We start from the raw sequence: 14,262 nt of genomic DNA on the forward strand, positions 1-14,262 counted from the left end.
GGTTGTTGCATTTGCCTGGCCTGTGTATAGTCCCGGTATAGTCGTCTTGCTGATATTGCATGAAGCATTGTGCTTTGGTTATCCACTGGCTCTCTCTCTCTCTCTCTCTCTCTCTCTCTCTCTCTCTCTCTCTCTCTCTCTCTCTCTCTGGGAGATGGTTAACATAAAGTTTCCCTAACATTTGTGGATCTAAGCAAATGACAAAGCGGCGATCACTTCCACATTCGCATCGCATGGAGCATTGTTTTGGTTGTTCTCTCTCTCTCTCTCTCTCTCTCTCTCTCTCTCTCTCTCTCTCTCTCTCTCTCTCTCTCTCTCTCTCTCTCCACCCTAACATGGGTGCATCTAAGCAAATGTAAAACCAGAGATCCCTGCCCCATTCACATTGCATAGACCAGTGTGTTGTTTATCTTCTCTCTCTCTCTCTCTCTCTCTCTCTCTCTCTCTCTCTCTCTCTCTCTCTCTCTCTAGATAGTCAGCACTAAGGTTTGTCTCATAACAGCAATCGCTGGCACATTCACACGAACTGCTGAGTTGCTGGTTTGTGGATGAAGCTTCTGTGCAGAAAACTTCCACAGTTAGGCTACTAGCTGCTCACATATATACCTTCACAGAAGGCTCACCAGTAGTGCTGGAACCCCCTCACACTCGTCTTTTCAACTGTATCAGTTATATATCTGATCATTTTATAGTTACTCCAGAGATAGGCAATCCACGATAGATTGTTAGCATTCATATGGTGCATCTGCATGTAAGCAAGGAACAGGCTCATTGAAAACAGCGACCCTTACCAGGGATCAAGCAAAGAATACAGGAAGAAGAAGAAGATACATAAGTAACGGGAGACGCTGAATATTAAAAGATCCTTATGAATGAAGGTATAATTGGGAGTCACCGACCCCATCAGGTATGTGGCATTAAGAAGAATTCCTCAATCTACTGTATTAAGTCTTACTTACTCTCTCCGCCTTGACCATAAATGGCAGGGCAAAGATATTTCCTCTTGATGTGATGTATAAATGAATCCTAGATGACCTTAGATGACCTTATTCGTTTGTTGCTACGTGCATGAAGGTAGCAGAGCAACAGCAATGCCGTCGGTTCTCGAGTGGAGTGAGGAGAACAACACGGCAACCGATCTTTCAACTCTCGGTTGAGATTGATGGATTAGTTCCCGAATCACTTTGTTGTTTCAGCAGTCGTTTGGTTTTGTAAGGTACATTGATTCTTGAGTAGCAGGGTTTTGTTATGGCAAGTTTTACTTTATTGAAGGGCATGCCTTGATTTTCGTTATATATATGTGTGTATATACCGGTATGTACATATATTTGTATATATATACAAGCATTAAGCTACAAATGTATACATATGTATATATATACATATATTATTTCTGAGGTAGAGCGAATTGGATATTAAACGACATTTGTAGCTTAATGCTTGTATATAAATTACGGTGATGGGATAAAAATTCATACATATAATATATTTTATATAATATATTTATATATATATATTTTATATATATATATATATATATATATATATATATATATATATATACTATATATATATAATACCATTCCACCATGTGATTTATTTCTCATAACCATGACCATCTCTCGACTATAAATAAAGGAAAAAAATATTCGATAATATTTCCAGATAGCTATAATTTACAATCGCTAACCTCCACAAAGCAAATTTACTAAATCTTCTCCATTTGTTTGTGATGGACTCTTGAATTAAACCTATTGAATTTATTTTTGCATCGAGTTATTATATTATTTTGATTTATTTTCTTTTCTCTTCCTTTATAGCTCATCTGTTATCAATTTTTTTCTCTTCTGTTGTATAGTCATGTAATTTTCCCAGTTAGTAGAAGAAGAAGAAGAAGAAGAAGAAGAAGAAGAAGAAGAAGAAGAAGAAAGAAGAGGAGGAGGAGGAGGAGGAGGAGGAGGAGGGAGGAGGAGGAGGAGGAGGAGGAGGAGGAGGAGGCGGAGGAAGGACAGCAGATATAGCAGTTGGTCGTGTAATTTTCCCAGTTAGAAGAAGAAGAAGAAGAGGAGGAGGAGGAAGGTCAGCAGATATAGCAGTTGGTCATGTAATTTTCCCAGTTAGAAGAAGAAGAAGAAGAAGAAGAAGAGGAGGAGGAGGAGGAGGAGGAGGAGGAGGAAGGGCAGCAGATATAGCAGTTGTAATAGCATCAGCAACAGCTGGGACGAAGGCAGCTCCATTTAAAGCTCTGTAAGTGGCAGGAATTCCGAATAGGAGAAGAGGAATCTCAGCGTTGATGTGACCATCTGTAAACAGAAATAAGTTCGCCTGATATCTGGAATTTTCCTGTTTCATTCTCAGGCAATCCTAAGTTCGATTCAGTTTCATCCTCCTTTAAATCAATCTAGATGTAGCCTTACCCTATCAGGACATGCAAGAAGATAATTGAAGTAATTCTACAGTGAAACTTGTCATAAACATATCGGCAATCTGTAGCATACATGTGTCAGAAATGTTGCAAACAAGTTGAAGACTAAATGGAGACCGGATCTTTAGCAACCCCAAGTTCGATTTCAACTTTATTCTCAAATACAGCCACCTCAAAATTAATCTATTGAGGGATTAGATGTTGCTTGACTCTTTCTGGGCATTCAGGAGGTTAATTGATAAAATTCTACAGTAAAACTTGTCAGAAACATGTTGGCAACCTGTGGCATACAAGTATCAAACATGTTGAAAACAAGTGACTTTAAATGGATAACGAATCTTCAGCATATGCTGGATAATCGCATGAAGAACTGATTAGGACTACCAATCAGTAAGTCGATGGTTCGTGTTCAACTTGTTTTGGATATGTGTGTGACAAATTGTCTGTGTGCTTATGACAAGATTTTCTGCAACATGGATGCTTTCTAACTTTACAGTGTATTTCGTCTTTAGTTGCTTCTTGCCTTTTAATAAGTTGATGACTTGTGTTTAACCTGTTTAAGATGTGTGTGTGTGTGATAAGCTTTACTGGAGTGTAGACGTATCCTAACTTTACAGTGTATTTTGTTTTTAATTGTTCCTTTCCTTGTAACAAGTCAATGACTTGTATTCAACTTGATTAGGAAGCGGTTCATCCTTCTGCAACAATCTTCTTCGTTATGAGACAGTGATCCATTAACTTTGCAACCTGAAGAAGTTTCACCCCCGAGCACACTAGCCACTCTGTGGCACCACAAGTGGCCGCGCAAAGTGGCGGGCCAGAGCACACTAGCCACTTTTTAGAGCCACAAGTTGCGACCACATGTGGTTATGTTTTGAATACCCGGCCACATGTGGTTGCCATACCGATATCACTACATCTCAGTTTCAGCATGGACTCTGAGGAAGAGGCACTGTCACTGCTTAACTTCTGCGACGTCGCCGCCGCCGCCGTCGTCGGAGAGCGCTATGGATGCACCCAATTACTGCTTCGAGATTGACCCACGGACAGTTTTACATGATAATGAGTGACTTAAGAGCAGATGATGATAAATTTTTTGACTACTTTAGGATGACCCAGGAAAGTTTCAACGAACTCTTGGCCATAATTGGCCCCCACATTCGCAAAGACAGTACACACCTAAGGAAGAGCATTCCAGCTGAGGAGAGACTTGCCATAACATTAAGGTATGTAAATAATACAATTATTTTTAGTGAGTTTATTAAACTGTATTTCAATGAAACTGTACTGCAGTATAAAGCTATATTTCCTTTCCCATATCTCTAAGATTATGAATGCTTCCATTGATAACATTTGTGTTGTCACTTCAGTGTTTTGTTCACAAATTACTCATGACTGAATCATCCGACCTTGGAGATACCGCTTTTGTTTCAGATAGTTGTTTATACCTCTTGATCACATTCATGATTTCAAGCTTAGCATCGAACTTGACACTCTCAGGAATACTCTTGAAGTCAGGCACCAGACCAAGAAGGAAATCTGTATCATAATCGTGAGGGGCGGTTGCTTTCTTGGCTAAAGCTTCCAGAATAATCTTTTCATCCGAATGTACAGTTGATTTCTTCCTTTTCACATTAGAAGTGGAAGGTGCAGGCTCTCCTGGGTTTTCTCGTTCCTCTCCCTGCACTGTAGTATCCTCGACACTTTCAGCTGCATGTGGTCTTGTTGCGCTAATTTCTTGAAGAAAAGACAGCTGTTTGAAGTACAAATATTCCTTCCTCCCACTTCCTGCGCCAGATCCCGATTTTTCTTTCTTCGACAATGTCAGTTCTCTTCTATAGGAGTCCCTCAAACTCTTCCATTTCCGTTGTAGATCTCTAGCTGTAAGAAGATGTAAAGATTAGTTATAAAGTTATTAGTCTACACACTAGCTTCATCTAAAATAACTACATGAATAAAATTTCAATGATAGCACAACGTTTTCTCATGTATTATTATTTGTCGGGTTAAATTAAAGTCGCGTCAAAATCTGAGTAAAATGAGTTTCATGTTATAATATGTAACATCCTCTCCCTATAAGTATAGCCACATACGTAAGTAAATGCATTTAATTTAGCAATAATATACTGATTTTTAAATGTTCTTTTCAGGTTCTTAGCAACAGGGTGTTCCTCTTTTGAACTACATTACACTTTCCGGTGTGGGAGTTCCACCGCTAGAGGGATCGTGCAAGAAGTGTGCAAGGCGATATGGGAGTATCTACACGACCTATGTTTCCCAGAATTAACAAAGGAAGAATGGCTGAAAATTGAAGAAGGCTTTCGTTGTGAAGCACAGTTTCCGAACTGCATAGGCGCCATCGATGGCAAGCATGTGAGGCTCATTAAACCAACGGGCAGTGGTTCTAACTACTTTTGTTACAAGAAGTATTTTTCAATGGTGTTGTTAGCTGTATGTGACGCAAACTACAGGTTTACTTTTATAGATGTCGGTTCTATAAAACAGTAACCTCTACCAAAAAATGCAGCAAAATACACTGAACATTCCTAGCGATAAACCAGTGTCAACGAATGGGGACCCACTTCCCTTCGTTTGCGTTGGCGACGAAGCTTTTGGCCTCTCTACTCACATGCTACGCCCTTATGGGGGAAAAAATCTCCAACACAAAAAAATTTTTTTTAATTATCGCTTATCAAGAGCGAGGCGATACATCGAAAGTGCTTTTGGCATTCTCACAAATAAATGGCGCATATTTCATAGACCACTGGATTTACATGTTGAGAATGCCGAAAACATTATCAGGGCATGTTGCACTTTACACAACTTTGTAAGAGAAAGGGATGGTGTACAGTTTGAAAACACACTGAATGTTGTAGGTCTGACTGATGGTGATGGTGCAATACAAGCAGGATGCCCTCGATCCGCTATAACAATAAGAGAAAAGTTCTTGGACTACTTTTCCAGCATAGGATCAGTGTCGTGGCAGGATAGAATGATTGGGAACAGAGTGTAGGGCAAGTCAATGTGTGACATAGTAAAGGATGTAATGTGTTACAAACTTTTTTCTAAATTATTTCTTGTGTCACTTATGTATTAGATATACATTATTATACATTATTATACAGCTATGTATGAAATACTAGACTTACAATATCAAATATTGTGAATATAAATATATGAAATGTAATACTTACTTGCTTTGTTTTTTCCTTGGCAATCCAACTCATTGAAGTTGGGTACGAATATAGAGCACAATTCCTCCCATGCCTTTGCTTTCAAAATTTTGTTGCTGTATTCCTTGAGGCGCACGTCCCAAATCGCTGGCCTATCTTGTATTTCAATAATAAATCGGTCTGTGTCAAAGCCGAATGAAGCCATGGCAGATACAGCCCGGACTACAAGTTTGTCAAGTCACACTCTGCAAACAATAACAAATGGTATTTCAAATAATGCCAAATGTGGGAAACAAATTTTCAATACGATTACAATGACAGAATAACGCCAATGATATCTTACTTAGCAGTGATTAAATTTATTTGATTAAATGGTTAAATTATAATCAAAAAAAGTTGAAAAAACATGCGAAAAACTGCGTCCGGTAATATTTCATTGAATTTAGAATTTCATTTGTATTGTACTTTTTTATAACTTACATTTATTAACTTATCGTTGAAAACGGGAAGGTTATTTATTAAGTACGGTTTGTCTGTTTATAAATAAATATTGACCTTTCACACTGAAAAAAGAATGCTAAGTACAATTTATTGGGGCTTAATAACTTACCTTGTTTGAACAGCGGGACAATACACCTACCTCTACGAAGTTTCCTGCATCACTGATTAGCAGCCACATGTGGTCGCCACTCGCCAGAGGTCGCTAGTGTGCTCTCAGCCAGCCACAAAACGCCGCCACAAAATGCGCTGTTTGTGGCGGGGACGAGCGACAGCTTGCCACAGTCGCGAGCCACAGACACAAGTGTGATCGGCAAAGCTTGAAAACAATGGGAACCTATGGGAGAAAATATCCCCGCCACAAAACGCAGCCACTTGTGGCTCTACAAAGTCGCCAGTGTGCTTAGGCAAATGAAAATAAACTGTCTACACGACAGACCCAATTCCCATCTACAGCTTCCTCTTGCAAGAACACTCAGCTGTTAGGAGAAGAGGAGAGAGAGAGAGAGAGAGAGAGAGAGACAGCTGGCGGCAGTTGGTGCGTGTGTGGAAATAGGGGGGGGAGGAGAAGGACCTGCTGCTGCCTCCTTGTCTTTTGTTGCTTGTTTTATGTTTTACCTAAATCTGTTTTGTGTTTGTTATTGTGTGGATGTAAATATAAGCAGTTCCTTTTGTCTTCTACTTAGTCTGTCTGCGGTGTGCTGCGTAAACTTTAGACAGGTGGGAATGTACCGTCTTCCATGTCAGGTGATACTGCAATCAAAGGTAACGCGACACGCTTTGCTGTGCTCTCTCACTCTCTCTCTCTCTCTCTCTCTCTCTCTCTCTCTCTCTCTCTCTCTCTCTCTCTCGTACTCGGTTACATGATGATGTTCTTGGCTTGTCAAAGATGTGTGTGTGTTATTTTGACCGCCATTCGAGCGTTGAGAAAATGCCTCTTTGAACTGTCTCATTCGTGATGCCCATTGTTGCATTTCGTAATCAAAGGTCTAGAGGTGTCTTCCTTATTCGTGACCTAGTTGCTTTTTTGTGCCACTTACTGTAAGCAGCATTTTTTAGTTTCCTGAAAAGAAAACTATTGTGCCGGCTTTGTCTGTCCGTCCGCACTTTTTTTTGTCCGCCCTCAGACCTTAAAATCTACTGAGGCTTGAGGGCTGCAAATTGGTATATTGATCATCCACCCTCAGGTCATCAAACATACCAATGGCAACGATATAGGATATCCCACCACCGGGCCTTGGTTAAATTTTCATGGGCCGCGGCTCATACAGCATTATATAGAGACCACCGAAAGATAGATCTGTTTTCGGTGGCCTTGATTATACGCTGTAGCGGCTGTACAGAAAAATCGATTGCGCCGAAGAAACTTCGGCGCAATTTTTATTTGTTTTAATTTGTTTTTCACCTTCAGTCATTCCAGAGTTTTTGTTATATTTGATGTTGGCTAAAAGGAAATATAATAGGTGACAGTCATACAGAATCACTTCACAAACGTGGTGGGTGATTTTTCAGAAGATGGACCTTATTGCTTTTTGTATTATTTGATTTTTCATATTGGGCTTAATGAGTTTTCAAAGCTTTATTGATGCAAAGCTTGACTCTCTCTCTCTCTCTCTCTCTCTCTCTCTCTCTCCACTTTATAACGTCAATGGCTAATCATTCTTATCATCCGAAGAGTTTCCTAAGCGGTAATCCACACTGCAGCAACACTTGTCATAAACATGTTGGAAAACTGTAGCCTACATATATCAAACATGCTGAAGACAAGTCAGTAATTTTAAATGAAGGAATCTAAAAACTCTTTGGTATATGCTGGATAATCGTCTGAAGAACTGATCAGGACTACCAACAAGCCGCTGACTTGTATTCCACCTGTTACGGATTTGTGTGTGACAGGTTTCTGACATATTTACGATATGTATCACTGCAATGTGGACGCATCCAAACTCGACAATATATTCTGTTTTTAAGTGGCTCCTTTCCTTTTAATTTATAACCAATCTGTGCTGCCTGAAAGGTTTTCAAGTACATACAGAAATCGTCCCTACTGTTACTATATGATAAAATTGTTATTTAACGTTATTAAGCATTTTTGTGTGTACGAATACCCATAATATGCTGACGTGAGAGAAGAAACACAGTGTATAGCTTAAGTACTTTTACATTTGAGGATTTATTATGCCTTAGGAAACATGCATCCACCTTCAAAATCTCTTTTATCGTAGGAAACATACAACTACCTTCTAAGTCCATTTAATTTTATGGTAGCTTTGATATTCGTTTTGCGTGTTTAGACCGAATCGTCTGTCGTCTACTGAGAGAGAAACTGATGCCAGCGCCATCTGTCGTCTTGACGTCATTTCACGGTTCTAAATAAAGATAAACAAAGCAATAATGAAGCTCATACTTCCTACCCTGCGAGTCTAGGCTGATCCACCGTAGCTCTGTCGAATCTTCGTTTAATGTTTTTAAGTCTTATTTTATTGCCTGGATTCCTTCCGTGCTTTTGCAAGCTTGACACTGTAAATTGTAAATAAATTCACAGACCTTTCACTGTCAGCTTTGATGTAGGATGTTTCTTCCGTGTATTTGCAAGCTTTGTACAGCAAATTTTAAATAAATTCACAAATCTTTGACTGTAAACTTTTATATAGGATGTGTTCCTCCCGTGCATTTGCAGGTTTTGTATTGTAAACTGTTTACAATTTCACGACCCTTTTACTGTAAAATTTTTTGCTTGACATTCAGTTATTCAACTGTAACCAGTAATCAAAGAATTTTTTATGTAACGCCCTTACAGACGAGGATACGAAACCTTACATAGAAACTTCGGTTTAATTTTTGTTGGACTTTTAGTGTTGGTCGTTTCTCTCTTAACTTATGGAAAACTTTCGGATAGCAGGAACGAGAGTTTCTATTTTTGTGAATAAGGGACCTTTTTCAACTCTCTCTCTCTCTCTCTCTCTCTCTCTCTCTCTCTCTCTCTCTCTCTCTCTCTCTCTCTCTCTCTCTCTCTTGAGAAAGAGAGAGGGAGCAGCTCTGCCTAGATTCGCTTGGCATATAATTGTACAGTATGTTTCATTCATTTTACCTTCATTTTTTTTTTTATTTATCCAGTATTTTATTTATTCTTGAAGATGATGGTAAAAATGGCAGATGCTGTATTATGTCAAGTACAAATACATCAGTGAAAAGGACTTTCAAAGTTACAATTTGGCGCTCTTATCAAGAACGCCGTGGTCGCTTTCAGTATCACGTGACGTCATCAATCTCAAATTCTATCGGCAGGCAAACATTCTGCCGATGGTGTTGTCAGACTAATTTTACCCATTTTTAATTTCATTTTAAATGGAAAGTATCTTTTCAGATCACGTTATTCTCTGCTATATTCCGTCATGTATACTTCCAAACATATTTTGAAATTGAAATTACGTTAAAAAATTTATATTTTGCAAGTGGAATAAGTGTTTTTAAAAGATCAAGTTTAGATTGAGATGTACAGCAGACATGGAGTCAGTTCTCCCCTGCACCTTTTGCCGTGATTACAGTACACTCATTTTGCCTCTCTGGTTTAGCTCGCAATAATATCTAGCCTTTGATGTCGGCTGTTGGTTATTTATACAGGGAAAAGATGCAATTGCTCGGGAAGGAAATATATTTGGACGAGGAAAGAGGGAGAGAGGGAACTGGGGAATTGTTTGGTGGTCTGTGTTGACGTAGGAGCAGAATATATTTATCCAACTGGGAAGTGATCTTGCTTTAGAAGAGGCGAGTAATATACAGTATATATTCTTGTAGACCGAGCGCTTTTATATATGTTCGACAGGAGAGTGTGATTACTCGGTTTCTCTACATGTGATGGTGTGCGTTGACGGGAAGAGAGGAGGATATACTTCTGCGCCTGCGTCAGTTTTTGTAATACTCGTGTCATGTGTTATTCCACTTGGTAAAATAAATATTTTGTCAGCTACGTAATATTTTACTTGCCGTGATCACTACAAAGTTTATTTTACTTGCCGTTATCACTACAAAATTTGGAATTATTGGTGGTAGATTACATGAAGGTGGGAATATGTGTTTTAGCAAACGATTACAATGAAGATAGTATTGTAATAATCAAATCATGATGGTTTATGGTATGATAGAGAATGTGAAGGAAATCCAGGTATTTAATCAAACCATCTATGTATATATCTGTCTGTATTTACATACTGTGTATATATGTATATATATATATATATATATATATATATATATATATATATATATATATATATATATATATATATATATATATATATATATATATATATATATATATATAGTATATGTAATCAAATCAGTTCATTCTTACCTCCTGCGACACACTGACCTGATACCGAGTCTTAGATGAACCTTAAGAGAAATATTGAAATAAAATCATTAGAGATTAGTATATTGTTAACAAATAGTTTTCAGTACCTTAATAAAAGGATTTGCATGGTAAAGGCAATTTTAGAAACTTTTTTTATGCCAAGTCTGTAAATGAACTGTAAAATAAAATCATTAGAAGGTTGTATAATGCCAGCAACTGTTTTTATAGTGACTTATTAAAGAAATTCGTGTGGCAAAAACGGTTTTAAAAGCGGTTTTTTAGTACCAAATCTTTAATTGTTTTTATAGTACCTTAATAAAAGGATTTTCGTGGTAAAAATTGTTTAAAAAAAAACATTGATTTTCGTGGTAAAAAAAACACTTTAAAAAGTTTTTTGATACCAAGTCTTTAACTGTTTTTAAAGTACCTAACTAAAGGGATTTTCTTGGTGAAAATAGTTTTTAAAAACAGTGTATCTGGTCGTAAAAAGAGTGCTTTACGTCGTAAACATAACGCTTCTTTTTGGGTAAAAACAGTTTTAGAGAGTTTTAATACCAAGTCTTGAACTGTTTTTAAAGTACCTGAATAAAGGGATTTACTTGATGAAAACGGTTTTATCGAAGTTTTTTTTTTGTACGAGATTTACCCATCACCGAAATTAGGTCCGGTCTTTAGATCCATGTAATTGCTAGCTGTCAGTCTTTCTGCGAGACAGCGAACCCATGGAAAATTCCAGGATCCTGGAAAATTCATAAACACCAAAAGGTCTCGCGTGCTTAAACTGGATTTCAGGTGACTTCAGGTGAATTCAGTTCATTTCAGCCGTAATGCGATGAATCAGCAATTGAAGCGAAGGACTGTGTTCCTTAGCTTTTTTTTTTCTCTCTCTCCCTCTCTCTTCGTAGAAGGACGAGCTTCCAGTGTTGAATGTTGACAGCAAGAGTGGTATGAACAAGAAGAGAAATTAGGAGCATGAGTCATATAGTATGAAAATCTCTGGGAATCCGGAATGTGAGATTCGTCATTTCTTTAAGAACACATGTGTTTAGATTTCATGTAAGATTGTACACACGCGCACACACCTCTATGTATACATATACCTCTATATATATATATATATATACATATATGTATGTGTGTGTATGTTTGCGTGTGTTTATTTGTGTTTGGTTGTGATTTTTATATTTATTATGTAATGAGTATGATTGTATTCATGCTGTATACAGTGAAGAATTAAAAGAAAATAATTTTATAAGTACACACACACATTATATATATATATATATATATATATATATTTAATCAAATATATATATATATATATATATATATATGCAGGTATTTAATCAAATATATCTATTGTATATCTGTCTATATATATATATATATATATATATATATATATATATATATATATATATATATATATATATATACACACATACATATAATATGAGATGTCGTTTAAATGGCAATGTTAAAACTCCGTTTTCCATCCCAGTTAAACACCTGAAGTTCTCCCTTGTGCGACATATCCGCCGTTAATGTCTCAGGCCTCAAGTAACCCATTAACTCATGCTCACTATACTTTCTGTCTGTGGGTTTTTTTTTTTTTTTTTTTTTTTTTTAGCTGATAGGTAAGATGGGTGAAAGAAGAATAAGGGCAGTTAGCTAGCTAACCATGGTAGGGAATGGTTTAGAAAGTAAAGTATTAGTAAGAGTAATGTAAAAGTGTGGTTTGGCCACAATTTTATTTAGATAAAGGTACAATTTTTCTTATTATGGCCTCAGTATTAAAATATTACAAAAATGATTTTGCACTATATTGACCCAGTGAACTGTACAGATTATATATTTACATTTTATTTCTTAACAGTATAATTCTGTTCAGATAAAGTTGCAATTTTTCTTATTTTAACCTTAATATTAACTTTTATAATAATGATTTTGCAATTATTTACATAGTGAATTCTGTAATTTGTGTTTCTCACAAGACATTTCCCAGCAGTATAATGGTTGAGGTTCATTACGATGAATATAAGAAGATACTGTTCTCCACCATCTGTGATCTGTGCTGTTTGGAGAGTTTCTCTCTTCGGCTTCCGTTTCCTCCATTAATTCTCCATTATTATTGGACTAGTTTACTTCATATTTTGGTTGCCAGTCTACACATTCTCTGATTGACTGGTTCTACTTCGTATTTTTTGTGTATTTGTTCTATATTCAGGCCATCATCTTCTTGATTGTTTCTCACGGCGGACCTTAGTATCTTATTTTGGAATTTTTGTAATGTCCTTATATTGGAAGTCGATGCTAAACACGTGGACATTGGTGGATATTCCATTATTGGTCTTATTAGAATTTTATAGAAATTGATTTTGATATCTGTGTTCATATTCCTAAACCTTTTTAGCTTTGTATTTTGGGTTCTTGCTATTCTTAGCCTTTCTCTTACATTACTTGATAGTCCTCTTTGTCCGAATTGCATTCCTCGTATTGTTGTGCTTTTAGTAAAATTCACTAGTTGTTGATCTATCATTATTTGTGCAGGTTTGTATGCGGTTACTGATACTAGTTGGAATTTAGATTTATTTGTTTTTATCTTCCACTTCTTTTCAAATTGATTTATTCTTTCAATTTGGTCCATTGTTTTTTGTGCTACTTGTCTTTTCAAGGTTGGGTCCCTTCTTCTTGTCCGTTTTTCTGGGTGTATAACTAACTGAGTTATATCATCTGCAAAGCAGACATCAATACAGTACTCTGGTGGTAAAGTCACATATGATGTATATAAAATGAATAATGTTGGACTTAGTACAGATCCTTGTGGCACTCCACTTAGTAACGGGAATGGATTTCCTACATAATTTTGTGACTTAATTGCTGCTGTTCGATCTTTAATGAAGTTGCTTAGTATTTTCTCAAAAATGCCTGGAAGGTTGAGATGTAATATTCTGTATTGAAGTCCTTGTATCCATACTTTGTCAAATGCCTTGGTTATATCTCTACAGACTAGGTTGAATAGGTACTTTCGTCTTTGTGATAGTGCAATGCTTTCATATAATGTTGCTACTGCAATTTGGTTCTGTGGTTCGGGACTCGATAAATGGCCCGTGGCCCGCGTCAAAATTCAGAAATGAAGCAATTCTATAAAATTGTTTCCAGAATACTGTACTTCTCTCGTGTATAGCTATTTGACCAGCAATTATTTTAATCGTTCGCACTTTTCTAAGTGCCTTTTGTAAGTAATGTGACCAGTCATCTCACGATAATTTGGTTGGGAAACACTTCGCCATTTCGTAATTTAAAAGGGGAGGTGAGTGAGAATATATTTTGCATTTTATTGATGCTTCAAATTGTCATTTGCTTCAGATGCAATTTATTTTGTATCATGACTTTTTATAGTGCTGTAGTGGTATTAATCGGCACTGTAAATGAAAGTTGGGATACAAAATAATAATTCAGTGTTAAATGTAGTGTAACCTATTATTTAATATTTTTTTTTAATTTCAGGTATTACAAATTGAGGGTAGCTTTGCCAGTATAACACTCTACTGAAAGAGTAGTATGTATAGAAAGATTATATATACATACAGTATGTATATATATATATATATATATATATATATATATATATATATATATATATATATGGTTGTATTTATATACTATAGTCGGTGCTGTATTTGGACTGCATATATATATATATATATATATATATATATATATATATATATATATATATATATATATATATATATATATATATATATATATATATATGCATGTATGTATGTATATATACTGTATATACA

The 14,262-nt window shown here is 36.4% G+C and overlaps 2 protein-coding genes and 1 pseudogene across 3 annotated transcripts in view; 2 read left to right on the forward strand and 1 right to left on the reverse strand.

The window, feature by feature from the left end:
- LOC136832918 (uncharacterized) overlaps positions 1-2,251 on the forward strand; it is a 97,307-nt gene extending 95,056 nt beyond the window's left edge. The window contains exon 4 of the mRNA XM_067094576.1: positions 1,883-2,251. Within this exon, the coding sequence (XP_066950677.1) occupies positions 1,883-2,251 (369 nt within the window). The remainder of the gene's footprint in view (positions 1-1,882) is intronic.
- Positions 1-5,615, forward strand: part of LOC136832673 (uncharacterized) — a 124,929-nt pseudogene extending 119,314 nt beyond the window's left edge.
- On the reverse strand, positions 3,700-6,377 carry LOC136832674 (uncharacterized). Of its 2 annotated transcripts, none has more exons than XM_067094035.1 (3): positions 6,239-6,377; positions 5,620-5,843; positions 3,700-4,306 (listed from the first exon to the last, which is right to left on the reverse strand). In XM_067094035.1, exons 2-3 carry the CDS (start codon positions 5,801-5,803, stop codon positions 3,804-3,806), a joined length of 687 nt encoding a protein of 228 aa, XP_066950136.1. In that variant the 5' UTR covers positions 5,804-5,843; positions 6,239-6,377; the 3' UTR covers positions 3,700-3,803. The 2 variants fall into 2 exon arrangements, with proteins under 2 accessions (XP_066950136.1, XP_066950135.1); XM_067094034.1 differs by having other exon boundaries at positions 6,209-6,329.
- Between the last annotated feature and the right edge of the window lie 7,885 nt (positions 6,378-14,262).

Source organism: Macrobrachium rosenbergii, chromosome 50 (assembly GCF_040412425.1).
Source record: "Macrobrachium rosenbergii isolate ZJJX-2024 chromosome 50, ASM4041242v1, whole genome shotgun sequence".
Classification (NCBI taxonomy): Eukaryota; Metazoa; Arthropoda; class Malacostraca; order Decapoda; family Palaemonidae; genus Macrobrachium; species Macrobrachium rosenbergii.